Here is a 25,103-nt window from a genome sequence, read left to right as displayed (position 1 = left end):
TCACGTGCTGCGTCACGTGGGCGGGGCGGCCAGGCCGCCGGCCAATGGACTTTGGTGGAGGCCTTTCTCTCCGGGGCGGGGCCGGCCGTGAGCCCGCCGCCAGTCCCCGTGGACTGGGACCCTGAGACCTCGGAACCTGAGCATCCCGGGTCCCAAGACCTAGGAGCTCGGCACCCCGGGATCCTGAGCTCCCAGGAGCCCATGACGCGGGAACTTACTTTGGGACCCTAGGATCCTGTGATCCCGGGACCTTGGCACCCCAGGATCCCAGGTCCGTCTCTCCCCCCACGGACTCTGGGGCACGCGGGTGCCGTCAGGAGAGGACCTGTGGGCAGGTCCCGCACCACTGCCCCATTTCTGGGTCGTCTCCTGACCACCCACGGCACTGTCCTGGGGGGGGGGTCCTTGGCTCAGTATGACCTGAGCACCCGACACGCGCTCCGTAGCTGGGCGGATCCGTGTCCAGCAGTCTGCAAGGACAGCCGAGCCCCTCCGCAGTGCAGCTTTGCTGTTCTGAGGCTCTCACATATTTAGTGCCTATCATGGGCTGTAGCGCTGCTATGAATAGTCTTATTCCCTGCCCGCCATAACCACGGACCATGGCTGCAACAGGCTTAGAAGACAGAAACCTAGCTTCTAGCCCTTCTGAAAGATGTGTCCGCCACAGTATTCCCGCCTGCAGGCTGCATGTGTGGTAAATGCGCGTACAGCCTGAACTGAGCAGGCAGGGTGCGGGGGAGGGGGGGACTTCCAGAGGGTGTCAGACCTAGGGTGGGGAGGGGCAGGAGGGAGCCAAGGTCCTGAACAGAGCGATTCAGGCCTGCTTCCTGAGACTACATGCACTTGACTGGAACCTGACCCCTGGCAGCAGGACAGACAGCGCGCAGGGAGGCTGCCCAAGCTAGGTACAGGCCCTGAGGACAGGAAGTAGGCAGACTCAGTCACCATTCATGACTAGGATTTATAGGACCTGGAGATGGACTGGGGACAGGAGGAGGAACAGGGCAACCGCAGGTTCCTGGCTTTCCGCGTGGTCCCGTTCCCTTGGCACTGGGGCAGAAGAGACATCTGGGGAGTCATTCGTTCAATGAGCCGGCAAAGACCGAGTCCCTTCACTGTGCTAGGGAGTATTTTAGGTTCCGGGGAACAGTGAACAGGGGAGGCCAGGCCCCTGCCCTCGGGGAATTTATAGCCGACAAGTGGACAGTGATCAAATATGCAAACACACACCGCGGCCTAATAGTGGGAAATGCCACAGAGGGAGGACGGTGCCAAGTGAGATGGAGAGTGAGAGCAGGCGCTGTGGGCAGTCGGGTGTCTGGGCAGGGTGGCGGGAGTCAGCAGCAAGGAGACGCCTGATGGAGGAGAGGGGGCGGAGAGAGGACAGGCCAGCTACTCACCTGCCAGAAACCCGGACTTGACAGTTTTGAGATGCCCCGATGGCACCCAGGAGGCGTGGAGGGCGGCCGGTGCCAAGGAGTTAGAGACGGGAGCTGCAGAGGGATTTGGAGGGGGAGCTGGGCCTCCAGGAAGTCTGTTACAGGGGGTCCTTGGGGAAGGCCAAGCACCGTGCATCGGCGATCTCGTTGAACCTGTCAGTCAACTCCGAGCCAATTTTTATTACCATTTGAAGGATGATTGGACCGAAGCTAAAACCAGGTAAGGTGCCCGAGGTGCACACCTGTCAAGGGAGAAGCATGATGAGCCAAGCAGACATGCTGTCCCCCACCTGTCACCCACTGAGGAATGGCCGGAGCAGCGGGAAGACATCTGGGAGGATGCGGGGCCACAGAAGTTAAGTCCCAAGGGCTGCTGGGGCTGCACACCTGAAAGGGAGGGTGAGTCGCAGCTGCTGCTGGGAGAGGGGTGTGGGAAGATTGCAGGGGGGTGGCGGGAGGGTCCCAGGGCTAGGAGGGGTGGCCACTGGGGGTGGCCCGAGGTGCTGGCCCTGGCTGGGCTGCAGAGACTAAGCTGGCTGTTGTCAGCGCGTTAGATGAAGGATGTGACCAGGTCCAGGAACACCCTCCTGCCTTCCAGGCCCCGGTAGGAAAGGGAGAGGCTGGCAGAGCCGAGGCGGGGTTTGCGCCCCCTGCCCTGGCCTGGCCCGGGAATCACAAGCACACAGGAGGCTGGGAGTGAAGCTGCCAGCCCGTAGCTTGGTCACCACCCACGGCTGTGGAGGGAGTCTGCTGGTTTACCTGGGCCGTGGCACACACAGCAAATCCGCAGGTACCTGCACTGAGACCTGGAAAGGAGTTAGGATACTAATATCGGAGCTTAAAAAAGCATTTATTAAGGTAAAGCATGTATAGAGTATACAGGTTGTAAGTGAACTTCGTGATCCTTCCCACTAATCTGAGCGCAATGCACTTGGAAATGTTTAACGGGCGAGGGCGGGGAGGCGAGGGGCTGACCTGTAGCGTTTCATGATTTCCGTGTACAGATACCCACCAAATGGCAGAATTTAGGCTGCCACCGTGATGTCACTGCCCCGCCGGGAGAGTTGCAGATACCAAGTGGACATGAGGGATGGGGGGTGGCCGGGAGGGTACAGGGAGAGTCAGACAATAGTAAGAAGCAAACAGCGTACTTACTGCCTTTTTAATGTCATGTATTTAATCCTAAATTTATATCACTAAAATCTGAATGATGGCTTTAGCAGCTGGTTGTCCACATTCCTGAAACCATGGTAAGCCGCTGAGGCAAGCTGACCCTGGCTCAGCCCTCCCCTTGCTCTCAGCACCTCCTCTTGTCGCTGTGGGTTAGTCCTGCCTCTTTGCGGTTCATACAAACGGGGCCCTGCATTGTGCAGGCTTCTCTGGGGCTCCATCCCCCATGGGGGAGGGGGGTGGTCACAGCCGGCCGTCCTCAGGGCCTCATTCTGGGAACAGATGACCGCGGGGACTTACCACCTCTCAGCCATTCCGCTGTCGGTGAACCCCCTGGTCGGCCTCCAGCTTCGGCAACCGTGAACACGGCTGGGCATGCAGGCGGTCTGTGGCGGGGGCTGTGCCCTCTGCCCACTTCCATACCAGCCCGCCATTGCTGGCTGGCTTCACTTCTGAGAACACAGCCATGGGCCAGGACCGTTCTCTCTGCACACACGCACAGCCCAAGCCTCTTCCCTGCGTTTGTGACACACGATGGTTTCTCACGAAATTCATGTTTGTGCCAAATATGATCCAAAATCTTATTTTTATTATCTATTTTTAAAAAAGATTTTATTTATTTATTTGACAGAGAGAGATCACAAGTAGGCAGAGAGGCAGGCAGAGAGAGAGGAAGGGAAGCAGGCTCCCCGCTGAGCAGAGAGCCCGATGCGGGGCTCGATCCCAGGACCCTGAGATCATGACCTGAGCTGAAGTCATCGGCTTAACACACTGAGCCACCCAGGTGCCCCTTATTATCTATTTTTTAAGTGGGCTCCTTCCCCAGCATGGAGCCCAGTGTGGGGCTTGAACTCACGACCTTGAGATCACGACCTGAGCTGAAATCAAGAGTCAGTCGCCTAACCGATTGAGCCACCCAGGTGCCCCTGTCTTAAGCTCTTCCGGGTGAGAGATGGTTGTTTTACTCAAAACCAAAACTGAAAAAGCCATGCATTTCAGGAAGATGCTAACTGGCCATCAAAGCCCTTGAGACTTACCATCCTTACTCTTGCTTGTGGTTTGGCTAAAATCCTCCAACCGTTGTGGTGAGGCTGACCGTTATGATCGTCCGGTGTCCGTGGGGTCTCATGAAGGACCACCGTGGTCAGATGTCAGCTACAGCCGCAGGTGCCTGTAAGACCTTGGAAAAGGCCAGTTCCTGAGCTCAGAGCGGTGACCAGCCACGAGCCACAGGCACATACACCACAGAATCTGGACCAGAGATGCGGGTGTGTGACAAGTGCACGCTTCTCAGAGATCCCGAGCCGGGGCCTTCTCAGCAGAGGCACCCTGCTTCCTGTGACGACGTAACCACACTGGGTGCTACAGAGAGATTTCACCGCTGCCGATGGGCCCTGGCCCCCGTGATCTGCAGAGCACTGCGAGGCCGGGCGCCCGTTCTGCGGATGCAGAAATGGAGCTTCTTGCCACTTAAACCTCCCCCGCTGCCTCCCGGCCAGACTTTGAAATCCAAGTCTGACCTCGGCGCCGGGGCCGACCCCCTTTGCTAACGTCGCCCTCAACTCTGTCGCCGGGACACACAAGGCCTAAGAGACGAAGTGCGCACAGGGGCAGAAAGGCTCACGCAGCCGAGTGCCGGCAGGAGCGGCCCCCAGCTGTCCAGGGGTTGCTCCTCGTGGGTGTACGGGTGCAGCCGCAGAGGCAGCCGTGGGCACCGGGGGCATCCCCAGCAGAGCTGCCGGTGCCTGGGTGCAGGGTGAGGCTCCACCAGCTTGTCCACGTCCGGGGGCCGATGGGGATGGTCTTCCTGCCCCTGGGGTGCAGACACTCCGATTCAGGGAACTCGCTGGGGCTCTGTGACGCCAGGAAATCACGGGCGCCTCCCCTGACAGTCTTCGTCTTCCCCGGAGGGGGCCGCTGAGCACAAAAGGCAAACGTGCACCTTCCCCAGCAGCCGCCCCCCGGGTCAGGCGTCCCCCTCCAGGGAGCCCACGGGGGCTGCGTGTCCAGGCATCTGCCCATCCACCCGTCTGCCTCCAGGAGCCACTCCCAAGGACCACATGGAGCCCCGGGCTCGTTTCTGTAATATATAATTTTATTTCTGGTTATAGAAACAAATGCTAAGGGGAGAAACAGAACTTCCCCACCCACATACAACAATTTAATAGATAAAAGGACAGTTAAAATAAGTGGAAAACAAGTAGAAATCTTAAACTTTGTTATAGCTTTAAAACATTAATGTCTGATACAATTAGAAATCACATTCAGATCTCAAACTTTTAAAAAAAAGTATGGCTCCTTATTAAAAAAATACTGTATCCCATTTGAAATGAAAACGCAGGCGGGCCCGGCTGCTGTGGGCCTCTCGTCTTTCTGAGGACAGGACCGCCGGCTCCCTGCCACCGCCGGGGCTTCCTGCGGGCCCGCGCGTGCACCGGTGGCAGAAGCCGGCGGCGCGGCGGGGCCTTCGATCCCGTGAGCTGGTTTCCACCGTATGGGTACCACCGCTTTTAAAGCACTGATTATTACACGTACTGTGGAAAATACTTTAGACAGCCACTGTAAAAAAAAAAAAACCAAAAAACCAAAACAAAACGCTCCCAAACGCGCACGCACACACACCCCTCACACCCGCCCCCCAAGTTTTCTTTACAGAATTGCCAGCACGTAAGAAAACGAAGTCTCAGTACTGGTTTAATCCCTCCGCCCGCGGGCCGAGCTTCGGGGGGCAGGGGTCTGTGGGGCCCGCGCGGCTCGTGGGGCTGAACTTGGCGGACCCCGGTGAGAGTCGGGGTCACACTTTTGTTTCTTTCCTCCCCGACCCCCATGCCGAAATACAGACTGAGCCGTGTAAATTAAGAATATGGGCCTCCAGAAAGCCTTCGGAAAGGAAGCTGGGAGAGAAGCACGGGACGGCCAAATTTTAAATAAATGTGTTGATTTTAAATCCCATTTTTAAGGATTATTTAAAAAAAAAAAAAAAGAAAGAAAGAAAAAGATGGGGGTCAGTTAACACAGAACTTAGAGGCCAAGAGCTTAGGAGGCCACAAGCCCGTTAACTTCACGTGGGAAAACCCAGCTTGGAGTCACAGACTCGTTCCTGCCCAGCCCGCTGGCTCGACGTTCAGGCGCCAGGTCTCAACGCGCCTTGGGACTCGGGGAGACAGCTCAGAAGGACAAGGCCCTTTACTGCGGCTAAGAACCTTCCTCCCGGGCACTTTTTACTATTTCTGACGTGGAGAAAACCATCAATAAGCATTTGAATGAATCAAACTAACTATTCCAGAAAAAATTCCCGAACAGAGAAGGAGCCAGGATTCTTCCAATTGTTATTTGACTCTTAAAAATTAACAGGGTTGGAGGAAAGGAGAGAGGCGCCTGGAGACTCTCTGGCCCGCCTGGGACGCGGGTGGGAGACTAGAATCCGCAGGAAGTAGGGGGCGGACACAGCTCCCACGCAGCGGGCTCCCGGCCGCCCCCCACCCCCGCGGTCCTGGATCCCCGCTTCTCCCATCCCCCAACGGCACCCCAATGACAAGCAGGTGCCAGGACTGGACAAAGTGCTTTGTGGCGTTTGTCCTTAGAGACAGCGCTGCTCTGCTCACTCCTGGTTGAAAGAGCGAGGGCCAAAACCAGCGGTGAGAACGGACACACAGGAGCCCCAAGTCCAATTCCGAGACTTTCGGTTCCGTCCCGTGTAAAAACGCAGCAGCGTCCCGCACCCACCTGGCCGCGTCCTGAGCGTTTAAAACCTCATGGGGGAATCGAGGTCTTGGGAAACAGCTCTGAAAATGAAAGGGCTTTATAAAACGGGGAAACAACTTGAAAACGAGGGACAGAAACAGGGTGAGGAGCAGCGGCCCGTCTGGAGCAGCCGGTCTGCGAGATTTCATCCGAGCACTGTCACTCGGAGGCAGAAGGACCGTCAAGGTGGCTGGCGAGGGACAGCGGGAAACGGTCTCTCCTTCTGGCCAAACCAGCCGTGGGGCCGAGGTCAGGCGGCCCTCCGCCTCCCAGCTTCTAGAACCTGGTTCTAGAACAAGGAGTGCGCTTACAGACTCACGTGGACACAGGCGTCCACGCCCACGGGCTGGGCTGCCCTGAGGCCCCTTTCAGGGGAGCTGCGTCCTCCCAGAGATGAGGGGCTGGGCCGTGGGCCCCCGAGGCGTCCTGCGCCCCACACAGTCGCTCACACCCCCGGACTGACAGCTTAGCTCCAAGAGCTCGGGGAGCCGTGTTTCTTCTCTGACACGTTCTCATGTTCGATGACGTGCTCCCTCTTTGCATGAGGCCTGTTTCTATTCTATGAAGAAACTGACCCCAAGGCCAGATGCAAGCCCGTTTTTTCTCTGGAACTGTGGACCCACCACAGGGCTTCCAGGGCAGGGACTCGCGTCACTCCCTCTGGAGAGGGTGCCCGCCTCCCAGTGCTCCACGGAGAGCCCGAGACCTGTTCTCACGAAAGCGAGCATGCGGACCCAGTGATGCTGGAGGCCTCAAGCCGGTCATCTGCCAGTCCCAGTGAGCAGCAGGAAAGGGACCAGGATGTGCCCATGGACCCTGTGTGGTCAGGCTGCTTGAGGGAAAGTGGGGACCCCCACGCTCCAGCGGTGTCAACACCCCCACCCTGAACTTGTTCCCTCCCAGCTCGAGAATCACGGATTACTCATTTTATCAACACAGAACTCCCCCCCCCCCACATCTTCTCAACTTTGTTCGGTTCTTAAAAACAGCAAACCTCAAACATGAACCTGCCAGAGAGGGAAGCTGACGGGCTTGGCCGTGGGCACAAAGACCCCGCTGCCCTGGGTGCCCTCGTGTGGCTCTTCATGGTGGACCCGGTGAGGGGCCCTGCCATCCCCGGAGCATGGGGCAGGGCCACGACGGCCATGTCCCAGGCCTTGGGGCTGTTCCGGCATCTGTCGAGACCCCTCGAGGGACACATGCCATGTAAACGTGTCAGAATTTACGGAGCTGGTGGTAAAGGGACAATCCGTCTGACTCCCCACGGCGCCGTCTGGCCGGTCCCGGCTAGCACGCGGTGCTCGGGAGAGCGTCAGCGTGGACAGATGCAGACAGCTCAGGAGTCCACCCTGGGGCGCCAGAAGCCACGTCTCCACGGCTTTCAGTGTCCCACACTGCCCCGTGCACTGGGCCCTGTGACACCGCCATGACCTTGGGGTACAAGCCTCTCCCTTCCAACACGATAGCAGACTGTCTTGCTGGGAAACGCCCAACTACTGAAAAGGGGTGACGTGTGTGACTCCCTCCCTAGGCAGAAAGGGTGTTTTCCCGTCTCTGGTGCTGGTAAACATGGTGACCGGGCCAGCAGGACAACAAGACAAGGCACCTGGTACCGGGAGCACAGGGCCTGCGTGCCCCGGGGCACGGCGCGGAGGAGGTGGACTCGTCACCTTTGGCCTGGCTGACCTCTTTACACATGCGCAAACCACGGGGTGATCAAGAAGGTCCTCGGACCCTTGAGGCCACGGTGACACTGCCCGATGCCAGAATGGACCTATTTCTGCTTCTCCCAATCCTGGTCAGGGTGGGCCTGCTCTCTAGGAGAGCGGGTGTGTTTGTGGCTTGTGGTGGGTCATAGGCAGCCCCAAATCGGAGGGCCACAGTCCTCTGGTGACGTCTGGCCTGGTGCCCTTGCTTCTGGGTTGGGGGAGGCTGTCCCTTGCCTGGATCTGAGGGCACAGAGGTGGGGGCCGACCCGGGCCTACAGGTACCAGTCCCAGGACGTGCGGCAGCATGAGGGAACCAGAAGCCCATGCAGAAGCTCACTGTCTGTGAACCCAGAGTGGCTGTTCCCCCAAGGCCCAGCCTGAGCGGACCCCACAGGGTCCCCTTCCCAGCCCCAGCAGGAGCTGAAAAGGCGCGAGCTCTCTGCGTGACGCAACACCAGCCATAGACATTCTGACCTCTCCGCGCTCCCTCCTCATGGAACCCCTTCCTGGATAGTGCGATCCTCACCCAAAATGAGCAGAAACCCAAACATCTCAAGAGCTAGGAAAGCAAAGGGTCAGAGCCAGACTGACCCGATCGGGCAGTCCCCTGATGCGCGTCCGTGGCGGAGTGTCCTGAGTTCTCTGGAGATGGTGACAGCTTCTGCACGGTAGACAAACCTGGGCAGTCCCCCTTGCAAGGACCCCGTAAACGATGACCACGGGGAAGAAGCAGCAACAGGCGAGCCGAAGGCAGGTCTTGGGGTCAGACCCTTAGAGGTAAGGCCCAAGGCAAGGACCTGAATCGCCTGTGTGCGTGCCTCAGCCTCCACCCAACTTGTGTGTCTGCTCATGCACACACCCCACGCCACAAGAGACCAAGTTTATAAAGCAACGGAAAACACTGATGCGGAACGGAGTGCAACTTCTCATCACTGCGGACGACACACTGGCCAAGTCCATGCCCGTGTCACTGAAGCCAACGGGTGTGGATGTTACAAGAGAACTTTTTCCCCACTTTAAGTTTGGTGCAGTAAAAATGCCTCATTCGGGCTCTGAGGATGCCAAGGCAGCTGTCACCACAGGCCAGGGAGGAGGACAGGTCACACGTGTCCCCAGCAACTGGCAACTGCGGGCTGTGGCGGCAAGATGGCTTGTCACACCTAGCTGAGCCACAGTGTTGCCAGTGGGGTGCACAGCACACGAGCCAGTCCTGTGTGAACAGCCTGGAAGCGGAGTTCCACGTTTTTCCTCTTGTTCTGAAGCCAGTATCTGATGAGGCCCCTGAGGCCTGCTCCCCCTCTCAGCGGTTTTCTGGGGACTGCGTGCTCTCATGGGTGCTGCTGTCGGGGTGGGTGGGCGCAGGCAGCTTTGCTGGGGCGGGGGTGGGGGAGGAGGACCAAAGCTGAGGACAGGCTACTTCCAGGAAGAAAACTGTCCCCGCCGGACTTCGGTGCAGAGCCCGGGGCTGCTGTGCCGCACAGGGTTCAATGCCGGGGCGGCCGGCCACGTTCAGAGTCACTTTTCACAGACGCACTTGACATTTCCTGAGAACGTTCTCCAGGAGGAGCTGGAGAACTGTGATCTGGCGGGCTCTCTTCCTGCTCCGGGAACCGCTCCAGGCAGCAGGGGGTGTCTGCAAGCACAGGGGACCCTCCCTGGGGAAGGTGGTACCACTAGCCAGGTCCTGTGGCCAGGAGTTCGCAGGAGCCAAAGGCAGGGGCGGCCCCCACTCCCGGCCCCAGTGCCGCAGGCACAGGAGACGGCGGGACATGCGGCAGGAGGTACGGGCGGTAAAGCCAGTGTGACTCGGTGACAGAGGTGGTGGGAGCGACCTGGCCAGCGCTTCCCACGGCAGCCCGGCACGGGGCCTCGGGCCGCAGAGGACGAGGCGCTCACGGATTCCTGGTTTCGGAGCCTCCAGATGAGGGGCGCCGCTCCTCCCCCAGATAACTTTCTGCCCCCAAGGGCAATCCAGGCGGCCGCCGATCTTTCTTGAAGTTAGCAGACGGAGCAGCGGTGGCGGCTCTTCTCGGGATTCATGTCGGCTCACAGCCCAGACCCGCAGCTGTTACGCCGTCCACAGACATGGCCTCACAGACACGAGCTTACTCCTGCGTTTATCTCAGATCTATGATGAAGCCTCAATTCATTTCAATGAAACAACAAGTCTTTGGGGTCCAAAGCCAAACCAGAGTCCCCTCCCCCCGATTAATGCCAAGACTTTCCGAGTCGCTACTTTAGGGCACAAACCCCACGAGACAGTCTGAGCTTTGGCAGGTCCTCCCTCTCTCCTGCCTCCTCCCGCTCGGCGGCTCATGGGCCTTGTGCCTGCTGGGCCCTCCTGCGCACAGCCTCTGTCGTCCTCGGGGGCCAAGGCTGCTCCAGAAGCCTGGTCTGTGCGCGTGGCCGGGCCGGCCCGTGACCCAGCCCTCGACCGCAGGCCTGGGAGGAGACGGTGCCAGGGAGAGGAAAATAAAAACAAGCACTGCCGGATCATACAATCAGCTGTCTGAACTCGTTTATGGGTTTTGTTTTAGACCACAGCAGGGGCAGGAAACAGAACAAGGAGGACGAGCGTGTCCGGGAGCAGGTCAGCGTGGAGCCTCCTCGTCACGGTCCGCAGGCAGCGGGAGGCCGGCGGTCAGGGCCCGGCCCCAGAATCCCTTTTGGCGAGCACCCACTCGGCCCACACACACGGTACATCACTCCCCGGTTCCGGGTCCCTGTGGGCCGGCGGCCGCGATCACCCCGGCCTGCGCCGTCACAGTCCCACTGGGTTCCTCCACACGTGACCTTTTAACCTCGGGTTCCCCGGTGGAAGAGGCAGAGGTGGCAGCGGTGGCCGGGGTCGCTGGGGTGGCTGGCGTGGCGGCCGCTGCTGCCGGCTCCTCGGGCCCCACCTCGCACACCCGCGTGACCACCACCGGCGTGGACGAACTAGCCTGGGCTGCCAGGAGCTGCAGGGGGCTGGTGAGGGCTAGGAGTGGAGGAAAAGAGACCTGCGTTGGGAACGGGCGAAGACCAGCGCAGGCCAGTTCTGAGCCCAGCCCCAGGGTGCCTGCCCCTCTCCAGCTGAGCCTTGCCTGCCGCGCCCTCCCTGCCCCCACCCTGCGCTCGCCCGAGGGGCCTCCTCTCGCCATTGCCGCCGGCTTCCCTAAAGACAGCCAAAGGCTCTGGCCCTCACCTCTAGCAGGTGCTTAACACAGGCCGCCTGCCCTGAGCCACCCTCCCGGCACCCGCCGGCCCCGTCCGCCTCCAACTGTAGCCGTTCCCTCGCACCTCTCCTCTGACCCAGTGGGCACAAGCACTGTGACTAAGGGGTCTGCCTCTGCGGCAGGGGTTGTGCCTTGGCCCGACCACGGTGCCCGCGGATCGAGGGGACATGTGATCTCGTGCCGCAGGCCTCAATGGCAGAACAGTGGGGCTGGGCGAGCAGGCGTGGGCAGGGCCTCACCGTAAGTGCTGCCGGCTAAACTGTTGGTGGGGACCGCGTGCTTGCCGTTCTGAGTGATGGCCCGGACGGGGAGGTGGTGCTGCCCAAGGGTCACTGGTGTGGCTGGCTGCAGGATGGTGACCGTGTGTCCGGGGACCCCTGGGGCCATCTGGCTGGCCACGGTCTGGATGACGCGGCTGGCGGTGGGGATGGTGGCGAACGCGATGGTAGGCTTCTCCTCCAGGCCTGAGGAGAAAGGGTGTCAGAACCCCATCCGCCCAATGGGGCGGCCGCTCTCCTCATGCTCGGCAGGACGTCTGTTTGTGGGGGAACGGACCGTGGTTTTGAAGCACTGACTATTCTCAAAAAACATCCCCCAATGAAATACTTTCCACGTGAGAGAAAAACACCTGTAGGATTTTAGAAAAACTTCTAAATACCTTGAACTTTAAGCCACCAAACATAACGGGGAAAAGAAAACGTTATTTGGAACAAAGACTGGCAAACTGCTTCGTTGTCACGACGCTGTGAACGGGCTGCAGGTCAGCAGACAGAGGCCCGCAAGCCCAGGAGACCGTGTGTGGCTCGAGGGCTCCCGCCCAGGCAGCTGCACTCTCGGTACTGACCCCATGCCCCCCGGGGCTCGAGACGCCACACACAGGGACGTGCGGTGACTTTCTGCGGGACTGCTAAAGTCTCCCGGCCGGGGGCCCCAGAGCCATCACCCTCTGGACGGCAACATCAAGCCCGTGTCCCAGGCCTGTCACCTCGGGGGCCGCACACCTGGAGGCGGTTTAGAGGACCATCGGCGTGGATTTAAAAGGACATACTCCCCAAGACAATAAGTAGCAGGGAGGAAAGGCAGCAGCCTGAGAGTCGTTGGCCCCCAGGGACTGCCCGTTGCCCCGGCAGGTGAGCTCCATGCCCATGGCAGCCTGGTGAGCACACACCCTCCTTACCTCTGGCCTCGCTGCCCAGGTCCAGCACGGCTGTGCCCGCTGCCTCGTGGGCGCCCCCTGCCGAGGCCTGGCTGGCGAGGATGTAGCCATTGGCGGAGCTGGCGGAGGTGGTGACCACCCTGAGCATGGTGACAGGGGGGGCCTGCTGCACAACGTGGATCGCATGGCCCGATGGCTGCTGCGCCGTCACTATGGACGCCGGCATGTAGGCGACGGGCTTGGCCACCAGGCTGGGCGGGCGGGGAGGCACGGCCATGATCACGGGCTGGGCACTGACGGGAGAGCCTGCGCGAGAAGTAACAGGAGAGCTAAGGCCCGCAGACGCGCGAGGCTCCGCTCCGCCACGCCGGGGGCAGGGACAAGACCATCTTACCAGGCGCACTTTGGGAATACCGATACTCTGGAACAGAAGCTAACTTTGACCCAAAGTCAGGGTCATGTGGAATGGGTGAGCCCTCTCGAGACAGGCACTCTGGGGTCTGCAGGCCACTAGAACGAGGGGACATTAGCCCGGGGTGAGTGGGCGAAGCTGGAGCGCTCCTGAGGAAGACACAAGAGAAGGGACCATGGCAGTAAGTACACAAGGTCAGAAATGAAAGTGGTGCTTCGCAAAACACAGACTCCCCAATGTCCATGCTCCATGGCCCCTTGGCCAGCCTTTCCTGATGCTTCTCTGTCCTCACGAGGTAGTTCCCACGCTAACGTAATACCGTGCGGTGACAACGAGTTACCCGACAGACCAACGACCAACAGGTGTTTAAGTCCAGAAGTGGGAAATGCTGTCATTTGTGGCTTCCAGAGAATTTGCTTCCTGAAGGGGACCAGCCAGTGCCCCACGGAGTGTTAAAGAGCTAGGCTTTGGTGGGATGGGTGCGAATTTCCCACCAGGACAGACCTACAGCTGGAGGACCAGACAGGCTTTGGGTGCACGGCTGTCTGGCTCACACGGCTACTAGTCTGGGGGAGGCTGCTCCCTCTGTCACCATTCACCATGGTCCAGGCTTGTGCTCGGCTGGGGCTATCCTGGGACTGGCTGTGCAGCGCGGGGACTCGTGGTCCCTCAGAGTCCCAGGGTCAATGCAAACTCTCCAAGGCAGGATGCCGGGGCTGCCTGGAGGGAGCCGTCTTTGCTCTGCATTTCCCGTGAGCACGGTAAACGTCCCTGTGGGTGGTACTGTTCGCCCCTCCAGACATGGGGTGCTGTGGGCGCCCTGGTCTCCTCAGGCACAGACCTGGCACCCTCCCCCCGCCCCCTAAGCCTGTGACAGACAGCCTTCCTCTGACCTCAGGAGCCCAGATTCCTGGCAGGCCCTCTTCAGCTCTGCGCAGAGCCTACCCTGCTTTCTACCCGCCCCCCACCCAACACAAACACACCCACCGCCTTCCTCCTACAGAATCCCAGCTCTGCAGCCATGAGACGCCCTCCCTCTCCTGAAGACATAGCACGCACAGCCTTCCTCCCGGGCCCAAGAATTCCCTGCTGGCCACTGTGCAGATTCATGAGACTGTGGCCCTCATTCCCAGGGTGACGGTGAAGATAGGCCCCCTTGTCATCATCCAGAGACACCCCCAATCAGGGTTCCCTGGGAAGTGCCGGGCGCATACAGCCAGACCCATACCTACTCCCCTAGCTTGTCGACAAATGACAAGTCATGGCGCTCACCATTAGGGGCTAAGCTGCATCCCCAGAAATCACCAGTGCCTCAACAGGGGGCCTTGCTCAGAGTTGGTGGGTAGGATGGTCCCTAACCCAGTGACCAGTGTCCTGTCACAGGGGCAATCTGGACACTGACGTGCTCGGGGAGAACGGCAGGAGAGATGTGGGTGGAGGTCGGGAGCCCCTCCACGAGCCCGCGGGCACCGGAGATCACCAGCAAAGTGCCAGGAGCGGGGAGAGGCCTGGAGCGGATGCCCTCACGCCGCAGAGACACGCACCCCACTGCCACCAGGGCCTCTGGCTATAGGAGCGTGAGGGGAGGAGGAGCTGTCGTACAGCCACGTCTCTGGGCCGGCCTCCTAGTGAACTCAGCTCCTCCGGCAGCACTTCTCTCAAAGCCCTACTCACGCAACATGGTGTTCGGGACAGCGTGAGCTCAGCTGACGCGTTCTGAATTCCTACCTTACCAGTACGACTGTCACCTTTGCTCCGATTTCTGCTCTGGCTACAGAACCGAGAATCAGGCCAGACCCCATACCAGACATTTCTGGACGTCTGAGCAGTCTTTCGCAGAATCACATTAGCTACACGATGTGGAAAGCACAAAGTTTCCTTCCAGGGGGAGAATTTCAGAGAGCGTCTGTCCTCTCTTGCCCCACGCTCTCCCTGGACTGGCGACCTCGGGAAGACCGCTGGGCCCACCCACGTGCAGAGCGGGAGGGGCCCCTGACCAGAGGGCGGACGGTGCCCACTTCGCAAAGGCACCTTTGTTAATGACACAGCCTGTCTGAGCTCGACCATACCTGGCCTGTCGGGCCCTCCGCCAGCACGCTCACATCCACGGAACCCCGCAGGCCCCTTCCACTCCTCTCTGGCTTCAGGTTCTGGTCCCAACACTGCCCACGTTTCAGTTTTGAGAACGGACCGGTCAGAGGAGCAGCTCGTGGCCCACTTACTAACTTCACTGTCCCAGAGTCACTGGTCCTGACACCGTCTCACTCAGAAACAAAAGTGACGCGTCTGGAGAGCCAGAGGTGGTCCCGTGAACGTGGACGTCTGGGGAGCCAGGCTGCTGAGCGAGGGCAGAGCAGGGGCTTACCTGGAAGACAGAGGCCCAAAGGGGGTGCGGAAACAGGAGACGCCCCTCTGCCTCCGTTTTCGGAATGCCTGTTCCACGAGCTTCGCTTCTGAGGCAGGGTCTATTCGCCAAAAAGACCCCTTCCCAGGCTCCTCCTGGGAACGAGGGACTTTAATAAAGTAACGGTTCAAAGAGAGGTTGTGTCGGATGGAATTCTGTGGGCAAACAGAGACAGGCACCAGTTAGCATGTCAGAAAACGGAATCTGAATGTAACAGACACGAGACCAGAGGTGCTGGGAGAGCCCAGCGTTCGTGCTGGTGCGGGCGCTCCACAGGGGGCAAGGTCACTGGATTCTACCGGGAAGTGCAAAGGCACAGTGGTAGCTTTTCCTAAGAAAATTTAGCACGGCATTTCTTGGACAAAAAGTGAAACCGAAAGACGGGCCATGACCCAGAGTCTGCAGATCAGAACTGGTACTAAGTCAACTGGCCAGGGGAAAAGAAGAACCACGGGGAACACATTCCTAAATGAGCCTGACAAGAGGTCTGACGTTCCCAGTATACGCGGGCCACTGAGAGAGCACAGGGACATAGTCCATTTCCAACACAGCGCACGATCGGAAGCCACAGTAGGCTTGAAAACACCAGGCAACTGCCCTCCCTTTTTTGGACGTCGGAGGGAGACAAGACTATTTGGACTCACTGAGGCTGTGGCTCAGCTCTGATGTGCCACGGGCCATCAGCAGAGACACTCCCCCCCCCGGGACCACTCTGTCCTACAGAAAATGACCTCCCCGTTAACCTCCTTGTTCCCAGACTGGGAGTCTGGCTTCTTGGGCTCGGGCCTCACCTGCCAGCCTTTGTCAGCCGTGCGGTAGTAGGGGTAATGCTTGGTGATGTGGGCGTAGATCCCACTTAGTGTTAGCTGCCTGTCCTGCGCAGACGAGATGGCCTGCACAATCAGCTGAGCGTAGGAGTACGGCGGCTTCGACTCATCCTGAAGGGAAAGGCGGCAGCCGTCAGCTCTGGCAGGCTTTCCGGGCCACCCGCCGTGTGCCCCCGCTCCTGGAGAGCACCCGAGTCCAGCTAACTCAATCCCAGGGACCACCCGCGGCCTGCCAATGCGCGTGCACTCAACGAGGAACAGCCCTTCTAGCCCCACAGGGAGAAATCAGGTTTTCCTCATAATTTAATTCTGAAATTTCTCGCTTCCTTAGCAAATCGATTTAAAGATAGATATCAGAGGAGAATGAGCTAAGACACCCAAGCTTTATGTAAGGAAAAGCCCTGAAGCCGTCGTCACCCACAGAGGGGATGAGGACAGAAGGCCGAGGAGGTGCAGAGCCGGAGAGAGGGCCTGGGGCCTGAGCAATGTCACTGAGGGAGCCACGTGTGCTATCCAGGCAAGGGGCTGGCATCCTGCCCCCGTGCGCGGCTCCTTCTCACGCCCGCACCCCGCAAGCCCGCTGCGCTCACTGGAGCAGCCCTGGGTGTGCCCGCGCCGTGCCCCGGGCACGGTCACCACGTAGCCGCGTGTGCCGTGAGGCCTGAGACCTTAGGGCTGTCCCCTCCGGATGTGTCTGCCTGCTGTTCCGAGGCGGCCTTCGCGGCAAACTCTGCGGCCAGCTGCAGATCCGAGGTCACGTTCTGAACAAAGCGGTAGCCGGACGACCCAGCCCCACGTGGACTGGCCGGGCAGGAGTTGGGAACACTGCGGAGAGAAACAACACAGCCTGAGTTCATGACCCTGGCAAGGAAGACTTGAAGTCACAGGACTTCAGGACCTGCCAGGTGATGCTGGGTGATGGCGAAATGCAACCCCTTCCTTCCCCGTGCTGTCAGGATGCTACCCCTTGCCTCTGATAAAGGACCACCCGAGAGCAGCCAGACAACAGTTTGTGTCCACATGCGGCAGGGGCGATATGTGGTATTACAGCGGCAGTTTCTGACCGTGGTGCGGAGCTGTGGGTCCTGACCCCCGCCCCTGCACCGCACACAGCCTGGGCCCAGAGGGGCACCACCCACAGGGCAGGGGATGCTGAGCCTGCCCCGGGCTGGCTGTCATGTGCTCACTGTCCACACGAGGGTGCTGTGGACCAGGGCTGGGGAGACAAGGCCTTGTGCGGGGCATCAGGACCTCTGAGATGGGCCCTACCCCAGTTTCTCCCGGCCAGGACTTTCACCTCTGTGGCCCAGTGGCTCTCTCTCCCAGGCTGCTGTGCCAATAGGAAGTGGGGAACTGCAGCCAAATACACGGGCCAGACACACCTGTGGCTCAAGCAGCTCCGGAGCACACACTGGCCACTGCCAGGCCTACAGGGTCCCTGGCCCGCATCCTGCTCGCTCGCCTGGCCCGGCCCAGCCCAGCCCAGTGGTGACAGGCGCTGGCACAGTGCCTCTCGTTGACAAGGTGGACTTTGGTTATCAAACTACAATGAAATTCCGATTCTGAAAACGAATTCTATTACAAAATGTTCAGAGAACACCAGTGCAAACACTAGGTAACAAGTCCAGGTAAAAGGTGCCCGGTTGGCCAGCCCCACGTGGGACCACAGATGCCCCACCCCCACGGAGTCTGGCCCACAGGGCGGGGACAAGCCAGTCACAGCGGACCTGGGCCCCTGCCCTCAGGAGAGCTCCTCCGAGGCAGCAGCCCACCAGGAACGGTCCAGAAAGCCCCAGCTTTCGGAACATGTCCTATGTGCTCCTGGATCCTCCCCTCCGTCTCTCTCCTGAGCCGCCCGGGTGCCCCAGACTCGAGGAATCTTAGCTGAGACGTTCTCTTTTTCTTAACTTAATTCGGAACCAGATAAACAACACCCAAGCTCGTAACGTTGGGGGACCGGTAACACAGTCCCACGCTCGGAAGCAGGCTTCTCACACACAGCCATCTGGGAACCAAATGCCACCGTGTGGCACGAAGCTGTGGTTCAGCGGTCACACGACCCTGAGGTGAGGCGCCTTTCCTGAAGATTCTCTGTGCTGTCCTCCGCCAAGCAGTGCAGAAGCACAGGACGCCTGGTGGGTGGCAGCCCTGTCAGCCCGCTTGGTTCCCGCACACACGCGACGCCCCCTGTGGACCTGAACACAGTAAAGCACATCAGACCACAGGGACAAGAACCATCACTCCTGGACGCAAAGTCACACCCAGCCGGGGGGCAGGTGGCTTCCTGCCCTTGCGTGATGCAGACCGGCCGCCCCTACCAGGGGCGAGGACACACACGACCTCTGGGCTTAGGCACAATGGGGCTGTGCTGGCCGCCACAGGTCACTGTTTTGCGGAAGACTCCAGAAAATGTATCTCTAGCTCTCAGAGGCAAAACCCAGAGTAAAGGCTCTCATTCACCAAGAGTGACTTTGAACGGGAATAATTCACAGGGGAACAAGCACGGGGACAGCCAGGGACTCATGCCGGCCAGCGTTCGCAGGGGACAGAACGCCACTGTCGCCATGGTCCCTGCGGGCCCGTCCCGGGAGAATGTCTGTATGCGCACAGCCTTCTAGTCTCCGAGCCTCAAGCTTCCCCGTGACCCCCTCAGTTGTCCCCGCGGGCCTGTCTGTGTTGAGACAGCTGTCCCTGGCACCCGGTGGCCGTGATGTCGCACTGCCTCGGATGAAAGCGAGAAGCCACATGAGCTCAGCTCCAAGATGGGCCTCCAAGGGGCAGGTGTGAGATGGGGGCTCAATGGGCTCAGGGACCAACCAAGACACTCGATGTTCCATACAGAGATGTATCCCACCATGCTGGAAATCTCCCTCCCTACTAGCAAAAGCTGGAAAAAAGATTTTTTTTTTGGAGTAGACTCCATGCCCAATGTGGGGCTTGAACTCATGACCCTGAGATCAAAAGTTGCAGACTCTACTGACTGAGCCAGCCAGGCTTACCAAAGAACTGCTCACTTTGTCGGGGCGCCGAGGGAATCTGCATCTGGGCACATGGGGAAGGAGCAGAACCTGAGCAGCTGCTGCCTACCAGACATCACACCACACGAGTGCCTGTTCTTCCTAATTCAGGATTCTAGGTGGAAATGCAGCAGAACGTGCACTTACAACCATTGGTCACTGACTCCCGCTTTTCTGGGAAACCAGCTCTGAAGTCACATTTTTGTTTCAGGCAAGACAGGTTCATGGTCTCGGGGGGTGGCTGCTTGGGCTGGCCTGTCCTGCCAGCAGCTCTCTGGGCTGGGGCAAACCCAAGCTGGCTCTGGGACTGCCGGGCCCAGCACGGGACCTCTGTGACCACGCGGGTCACGCCTGGCCTTGACTCTGCACCCTATGTTGACAGATTCTGGAAAAGAAGGAGCAACCTGATGGGAAAAGGTGTTTCTAGGTCTCACTCTGACGGTAAGAATTCATGCTGAGAAAAACCAGTGGGAAAGAAGGCAGGCCAGCCAATTCCGTCCCTGTGGCCTTTCCCACGGCGTCCCACTGCCCCCCCTCCAGGCCGCCCCAGGCTCCACCAGGCCTGGACCCCCACTCAGATGCCGGCCCGCCTGGTCTGCCCTGGGACTGTGGGCATTTTCTTCCCGTGCCAGCCTCCCCGCATTCGAACCGCATAGCTGAGATCAGTGGGTGATCCCAGTGGGCGCCTGGGACCACGCAGGTGTGGGAGCTGGAAGAAGAGGCTGGGCTGAAGTCTGGAAGGCGCAGTCAGGACCTCCCCCCTCCCGGGACCGTTCCTGGCCGTCATGCAGAGAACCACGGCCCCCGTGCCCCGCTTCCCGCCCCAGCCCCTAGAGTGGCCACCGGGAACCCTCCGTGAGCCCCATACCACCGCTTCAGCGATCATCCAGATGGTTTTCTGGAAGCTCGGTCTTTTTTGTGGAGTGCTACTGAGATTTTCATTAGATTATTAATTTTTAGTCAAGAAACAGAATCAGCTCCTCAATGGCGCCTGAGCAAACAGACTTTTCAAGCAGAAGATCATACGTCCCATGAAGACACAGAGCTGCGTGGTAATTCTGTTTCTCATTCACGCCTTTCGACCTTTTCTGAAGATTAGAATGTTTTTGTTCTCTAAAATAAGTGTCCCAGTTCCTCTCCTGAGCACTGTTCCTCGATTCCCGCAGCTCTGACCCTCCCAGAGTTTATCTTCAACAAAATAACCAAATCTGAGAATCCATTGCCCCTGTGGAAGACATGTAGGCAGATGTTTCGGGAGGGCTGCCCCTGAGGGCAGGACCCTGGAAACAGCCCCTGGGTCCCCTTGTGGGGACGCAGGAAGCAAATCCCAGCCCCTGTAGTGTGGTGACAAGGGAAGGAGAAGCCCACAGCAGCAGCCCTTTGAGACAAGGGGTCGGGAGAGGGCACTGAGCCGGTCCTGGGAATGGTGCACTCCGCGAGCTTCATTCTCGGGAATGTTTGAGTTGTGTGTGATGCTCACACAGTAATTCTGTAACCTGGAAAGAATGAAAGAACAGGGAAAGAAGAGCCAGAGGCCAGCTTCGGAGGCCTCTCTTAGGAATGCTTATGATAAATGTGATGCTGCGAAATCCTGGGAAGCTATTTCAAAAGCCCAACACGTTTCTGCAACGCATTCTGCCCCGTGCACAGCGGTCCACACGCTGGCCCGAGCTGCTGGTCAGCCCAGGTGCCGCCAGGCACACAGACCTTGAGGGGCAGCCTGTCTGGGGCAGACCTTGGGGGGATGTCCCCCAGCCCCCGCACTCCAGGTTCTTCCTGCTTCCCAGAGTGTGGGGCCTGGGAAAGGCCCGGTATCGCGGGCTCACGGGCCCACGCCGAGCAGCAGTGCCCACAGGCTGGGCGTCACCCACAAGGCATGGCCAAGAACACTCAAAGCAGGAACCTTCAAAGGGCCCCCGTGAGATGTGGCCAAGAACCAGAAAACGGCTACTCCGTGAAGGTAAGAACTTTCTCTCAACATTTCAGAGCCAAAATACATTCTGGCACAGATTTGGCAGAAGGGAAAATAGAGAGAAGGCGGGGGCCCGCTTTTCTGTACGGATGATCCAATTTTTATTTCTTGGAGTTTGGGAAGGGCAAGGGCAAGGTCGGGGTGCGAGGCCCACAGGAGAGGTGCCAGAGAGGAAAGTGGCCCCCAAGTGAGCCTCAGACACTGGGGTCCCTGGAGCAACGGATGCATCAGCAGGCAAAGGCCCTGTTGGCATGACAGAGGAGGCGTCTGGAGGCAGGGCTGGGAGCTGTGACACAGGAAACATCACCCCAAGAAAGGGCCCCCGTTGGCTGGAAAAACGCAAGCTCTTCTCCCCAACGGACGGGACGGGATGGATCTCAGGGAAGGGAAGGTGGCCGAGCTCCAACCACCGACGGGGTGGGCTGCCTGAAGACCACAGTCAAGGGTGGTTTCAGTTTGAAGTCGGTGGCCTAGATTTTGCCAGAGTCACAACACACATTACTGAGGTTTTTGAGCTCTACACCTTGAAAAAATCAAGGAAAGGAAAAGCTTCTTAAAGAAACCGCTTGTAGGGGCGCCTGGGTGGCTCAGTGGGTTAAGCCACTGCCTTCGGCTCAGGTCATGATCTCGGGGTCCTGGGATCGAGTCCCGCATCGGGCTCTCTGCTCAGCGGGGAGCCTGCTTCCCTCTATCTCTCTCTCTCTGCCTGCCTCTCCATCTGCTTGTGATTTCTCTCTGTCGAATAAATAAATAAAATCTTTAAAAAAAAAAAAAAGAAAGAAACCACTTGTAAAGTCAGGCTCTTGCGAAGACGAGCTCCGCCCCCGCCCCTTCTGCCTTCATTTCCATGTCCCTGAAACTCCCGGCTCCAAGAGCTCTTTACAGATTGGGGTCTCACTTTGTAAAACCCAAAAAATGATGAACTGATTTTTTTCTTCCTTTTACACCACTTTTTGCAAAAAAAGAAAAAAGTCAACAAAATGCTGCTGGAGACAGCAGATTTATTTCAAAGAGCATTCATTCATTTTGTGGGTGGAGTACATCAGTGTGCGTGCACACACACACACACACACACACATGCACACACACTCAAACACACACTCACACACACACACAAACACCCAAAACCAAAACACAAATCCAACCGCAGGCGGGCCACACCCCCTGGCCTGCCAGGGAAGCAGGAAAAGGCCAAACTAAAAGGAAGGTGGGTGGGGCCGCAGCACGGGGCGGGGCTGTTTGTTCTCCAGAAAGTTCCTCCCGGGATTGTTCCTCCAGGGACAGCCACTCAGAAAACCCTGGAGGGGACGGGGGCTCAGGCCAGGGTGCTGGAGAAACCAGGTTCCGGCAGGAAAGCGACCCAGACCGAGGCCCCTAGGCGGCGCCGGTGAGCTGGCCAATGGCGAGAGCAGGACGCAGGCACACCAAACTAGGAAAAGGGGCTCCCTCCCCTCCCGCCGCTGTCTAGTCCGAAGGGACAGGAAGGGGAGGACAGCTGCAGCAGGCAGGCCTCGCAGGGGGCCAGCCCCACCCCCTCTGCCCTGGGCCCCTCCTCCAGCACTGCGGGGTGGGGAGTTGGGGGGCGTCCAGGGTGGAGGAGGGGGCGGGTGTTTGTAAACACATGGCCCCACCCCTGCAACCGCCCAGAAGATGAACAGATCTTGGCAAGTGAAACCACAAGGGCCCCTGAGGTTTCTAAACACTCAAGTGGATTCCACAGCGCTAAGATAAACGGATGTAAACAGAGGTCCTTTCTTGGATATTTAAAGGCCAGAAGGGGGGAGAGAGAGCCAGTCCCACAGTGGCTACTTTCTCCCCAAATCTTCTGCCAGATGGAAAGGAGAAGGGGGGTTGGGCAGGACACAGCACCCCCACAAAGCAGGCTAGGGCCTGGCCCCTCGCTTCCCCGAAGGCTCAGCACAGCTCCAGCCACGCGGGCTCAACCCCAACAGCAGCGTCCACACTTCCCTTGACCGCTTCCAGCTCACGCCTCCTTCTGACACAAAAGTGACGTCCAGACCACAACGCCTGGCTTGAGTATCGTAACCCAGTGGCCACCGTTTGGACTTGGATTATTCCTGGGAGACAGATTTACTTTCTGCAGCCCTCCAGGTAAAAAACCAACACATTCTTCTTTCTTAGAAAGCGTCTACTGGGCTGGATCATAAGCTGATGGCCTGGGCCCCCCAGGTGCCCTCAGCCACCCAGGACCAGCCGCGAGCAGCCAGCAGCACGGGCATGGCACGCCGCTGGTCACTGCACCCGCCACGGCTTTAGGCCACTCCTGGACAAAGGTGTCAGGGCAGGCCTGGTTTCGTGTCAGCTGCGCTGAGAGGGAAGTCCCGCATTAGGGCACAGCCCCGCATTTCTGGGGTACTCACGGAGTCAGCGGCCGTCCCCACTGTCTCGGTGCATGGCATTTCCATCATCGCCGCAGAAACAAACATCGCAGCAGCTGGCGAGCCCACCCTCCAACCCCAGCCCCGCAGCTGCCCGCCTGTTCCAGGCGTTTCCTGTCAACGGTGTCCTAACGGTGGCGGCTGTCTGCCCTGGCCGCCCTCACTCCGCATCATGTTCCCACGGGACAGCTCCGCCACGTGTCAGCGCTTCATCCCTTTTTATGGCCAAATAACATTCCACCGTGACTGCACACGTCTGACCCCCAGGGGCTCCCGCCTCGCGGCTGTTAGGGACAGTGATGCCCTGAGCGCTTGTGCACAAGATCCGGCCAGGACCTCCCGCTCCGGTGAGCTGCCCGGTCCGGAGCGGCCCATCAGCTGTGCGAGGAAGAGCCAGAGCCTCATCCGCTGGGGCCACCTCATCTCCCCGCCTGTCATTTCCTATCTGTGGATACATCACAAATACTAAGTGCAGGGATATTTTCACATGAGCATGAAACTCCCGCTCTACAAGAAGTTCTAGCTCGCCATTTGGAACGAGATTACATGTTCCACGCGGGGCTTTAGAGCAGAGTCATTCTAGGAACCTGAAGTGAGCAATGCTGCCAGCTTGGTGCCGAGCACAGGACCTCACGTACATGTGGCTCGCAGGACGCTGCTGCTCGTCCCCATTTCCCAGAGCCAGGACATCTGCCTCTGGGCTCACGACAAGGAAAACAAGGCCCAAGGAGGCCCCTGGCTCTCCCATAGATACACGGCCAGAACCAGAACCAGGGGCCCAGGCTTGAGCTCCAGGCCACACCATGATCAACACTGTCACTCCCTCCCTAAGAGGGAGACACACCTTGTCCCTGGCTCTTTGGGACCTGGACTCCAACGCAAGCTGTTCCCAGTGTGTCAGCTACGTGTCCTAGCGAGAGAACAGGATGTGCGGTGAGGCACGACTGTTCCAGAAAGACCAAGGGACACATGGTTCTAGAACATGAGGGCCACCAGAGCGTCCCTTAGTGAGGGACGGCATGGCATCTGACCAGATGGCCGTAGGCACAGCAAAACTCTCACCCGAGCAGCAGCAGGTCTCTAGGCGTGGCTTGGAGACACCCCTGAAGACCGAGACCCCTGCAGGAGGTATGTGGGGGCAAAACCAGACTCAGACACGACCTGCCTTTTCCAGGTCTGACATTCACACCAAGGACGCAGCAGCCATGGGCAGGCTGCCGGTGCCGAGGCCGGAGCCGTGACACCAGCAACAGCACCACATGGAGAGTGGGCGGGACACGAAGTCGAGAGCCCGGCTAGCCCCTCTCTACGGGGATCTCCCCAAAACCCTCCCCCGAGGACTCTCTGTACACCACACCGAGGACGAGAACATCTGAGGACTTTCTCTCCTTCTGACTCTAGTTCAAGTCCTAAAACTTCATAAATGAGGTTTAGAAAAACACAGTTCAAGTCCTGCTGTGCGCAGGTGAAAGTGCTGTCTGTATCTTTAGAGCAACCATACCTGTGCTGCTTCTCGAGAAAGCTCCCGAGACCCAGAGCGGCAGACTGAACAAGTGATTCGTACAGCAGGGACTCCAGTCCGGGAGAGAACTCTCCAGAGATTTAAGGCGTTGGGTCCCTTGATGCACTTAAAATAGTT

General features: G+C 59.0%; 1 protein-coding gene across 1 annotated transcript in view; it reads right to left on the bottom strand.

Moving 5' to 3' along the window:
* Positions 1 to 4,683: 4,683 nt before the first annotated feature.
* The window catches only part of FOXK1 (forkhead box K1), a 63,015-nt gene continuing 42,595 nt past the window's right edge, over positions 4,684 to 25,103 (bottom strand). The window contains exons 3-9 of the mRNA XM_082712654.1: positions 16,745 to 16,901; positions 16,041 to 16,187; positions 15,211 to 15,404; positions 12,828 to 12,994; positions 12,455 to 12,739; positions 11,517 to 11,741; positions 4,684 to 11,039 (exon numbers count right to left, since the gene is read on the bottom strand). Of these exons, the coding sequence (XP_082568780.1) occupies positions 10,765 to 11,039; positions 11,517 to 11,741; positions 12,455 to 12,739; positions 12,828 to 12,994; positions 15,211 to 15,404; positions 16,041 to 16,187; positions 16,745 to 16,901 (1,450 nt within the window). The 3' untranslated portion in view covers positions 4,684 to 10,764. The remainder of the gene's footprint in view (positions 11,040 to 11,516; positions 11,742 to 12,454; positions 12,740 to 12,827; positions 12,995 to 15,210; positions 15,405 to 16,040; positions 16,188 to 16,744; positions 16,902 to 25,103) is intronic.

This window comes from Mustela nivalis, assembly GCF_964662115.1.
Source record: "Mustela nivalis genome assembly, chromosome: 19".
Lineage (NCBI taxonomy): Eukaryota > Metazoa > Chordata > Mammalia > Carnivora > Mustelidae > Mustela > Mustela nivalis.
The sequence above is the reverse complement of the archived record's forward strand: the minus strand, read 5'-3'. Positions and strand labels throughout refer to the sequence as shown.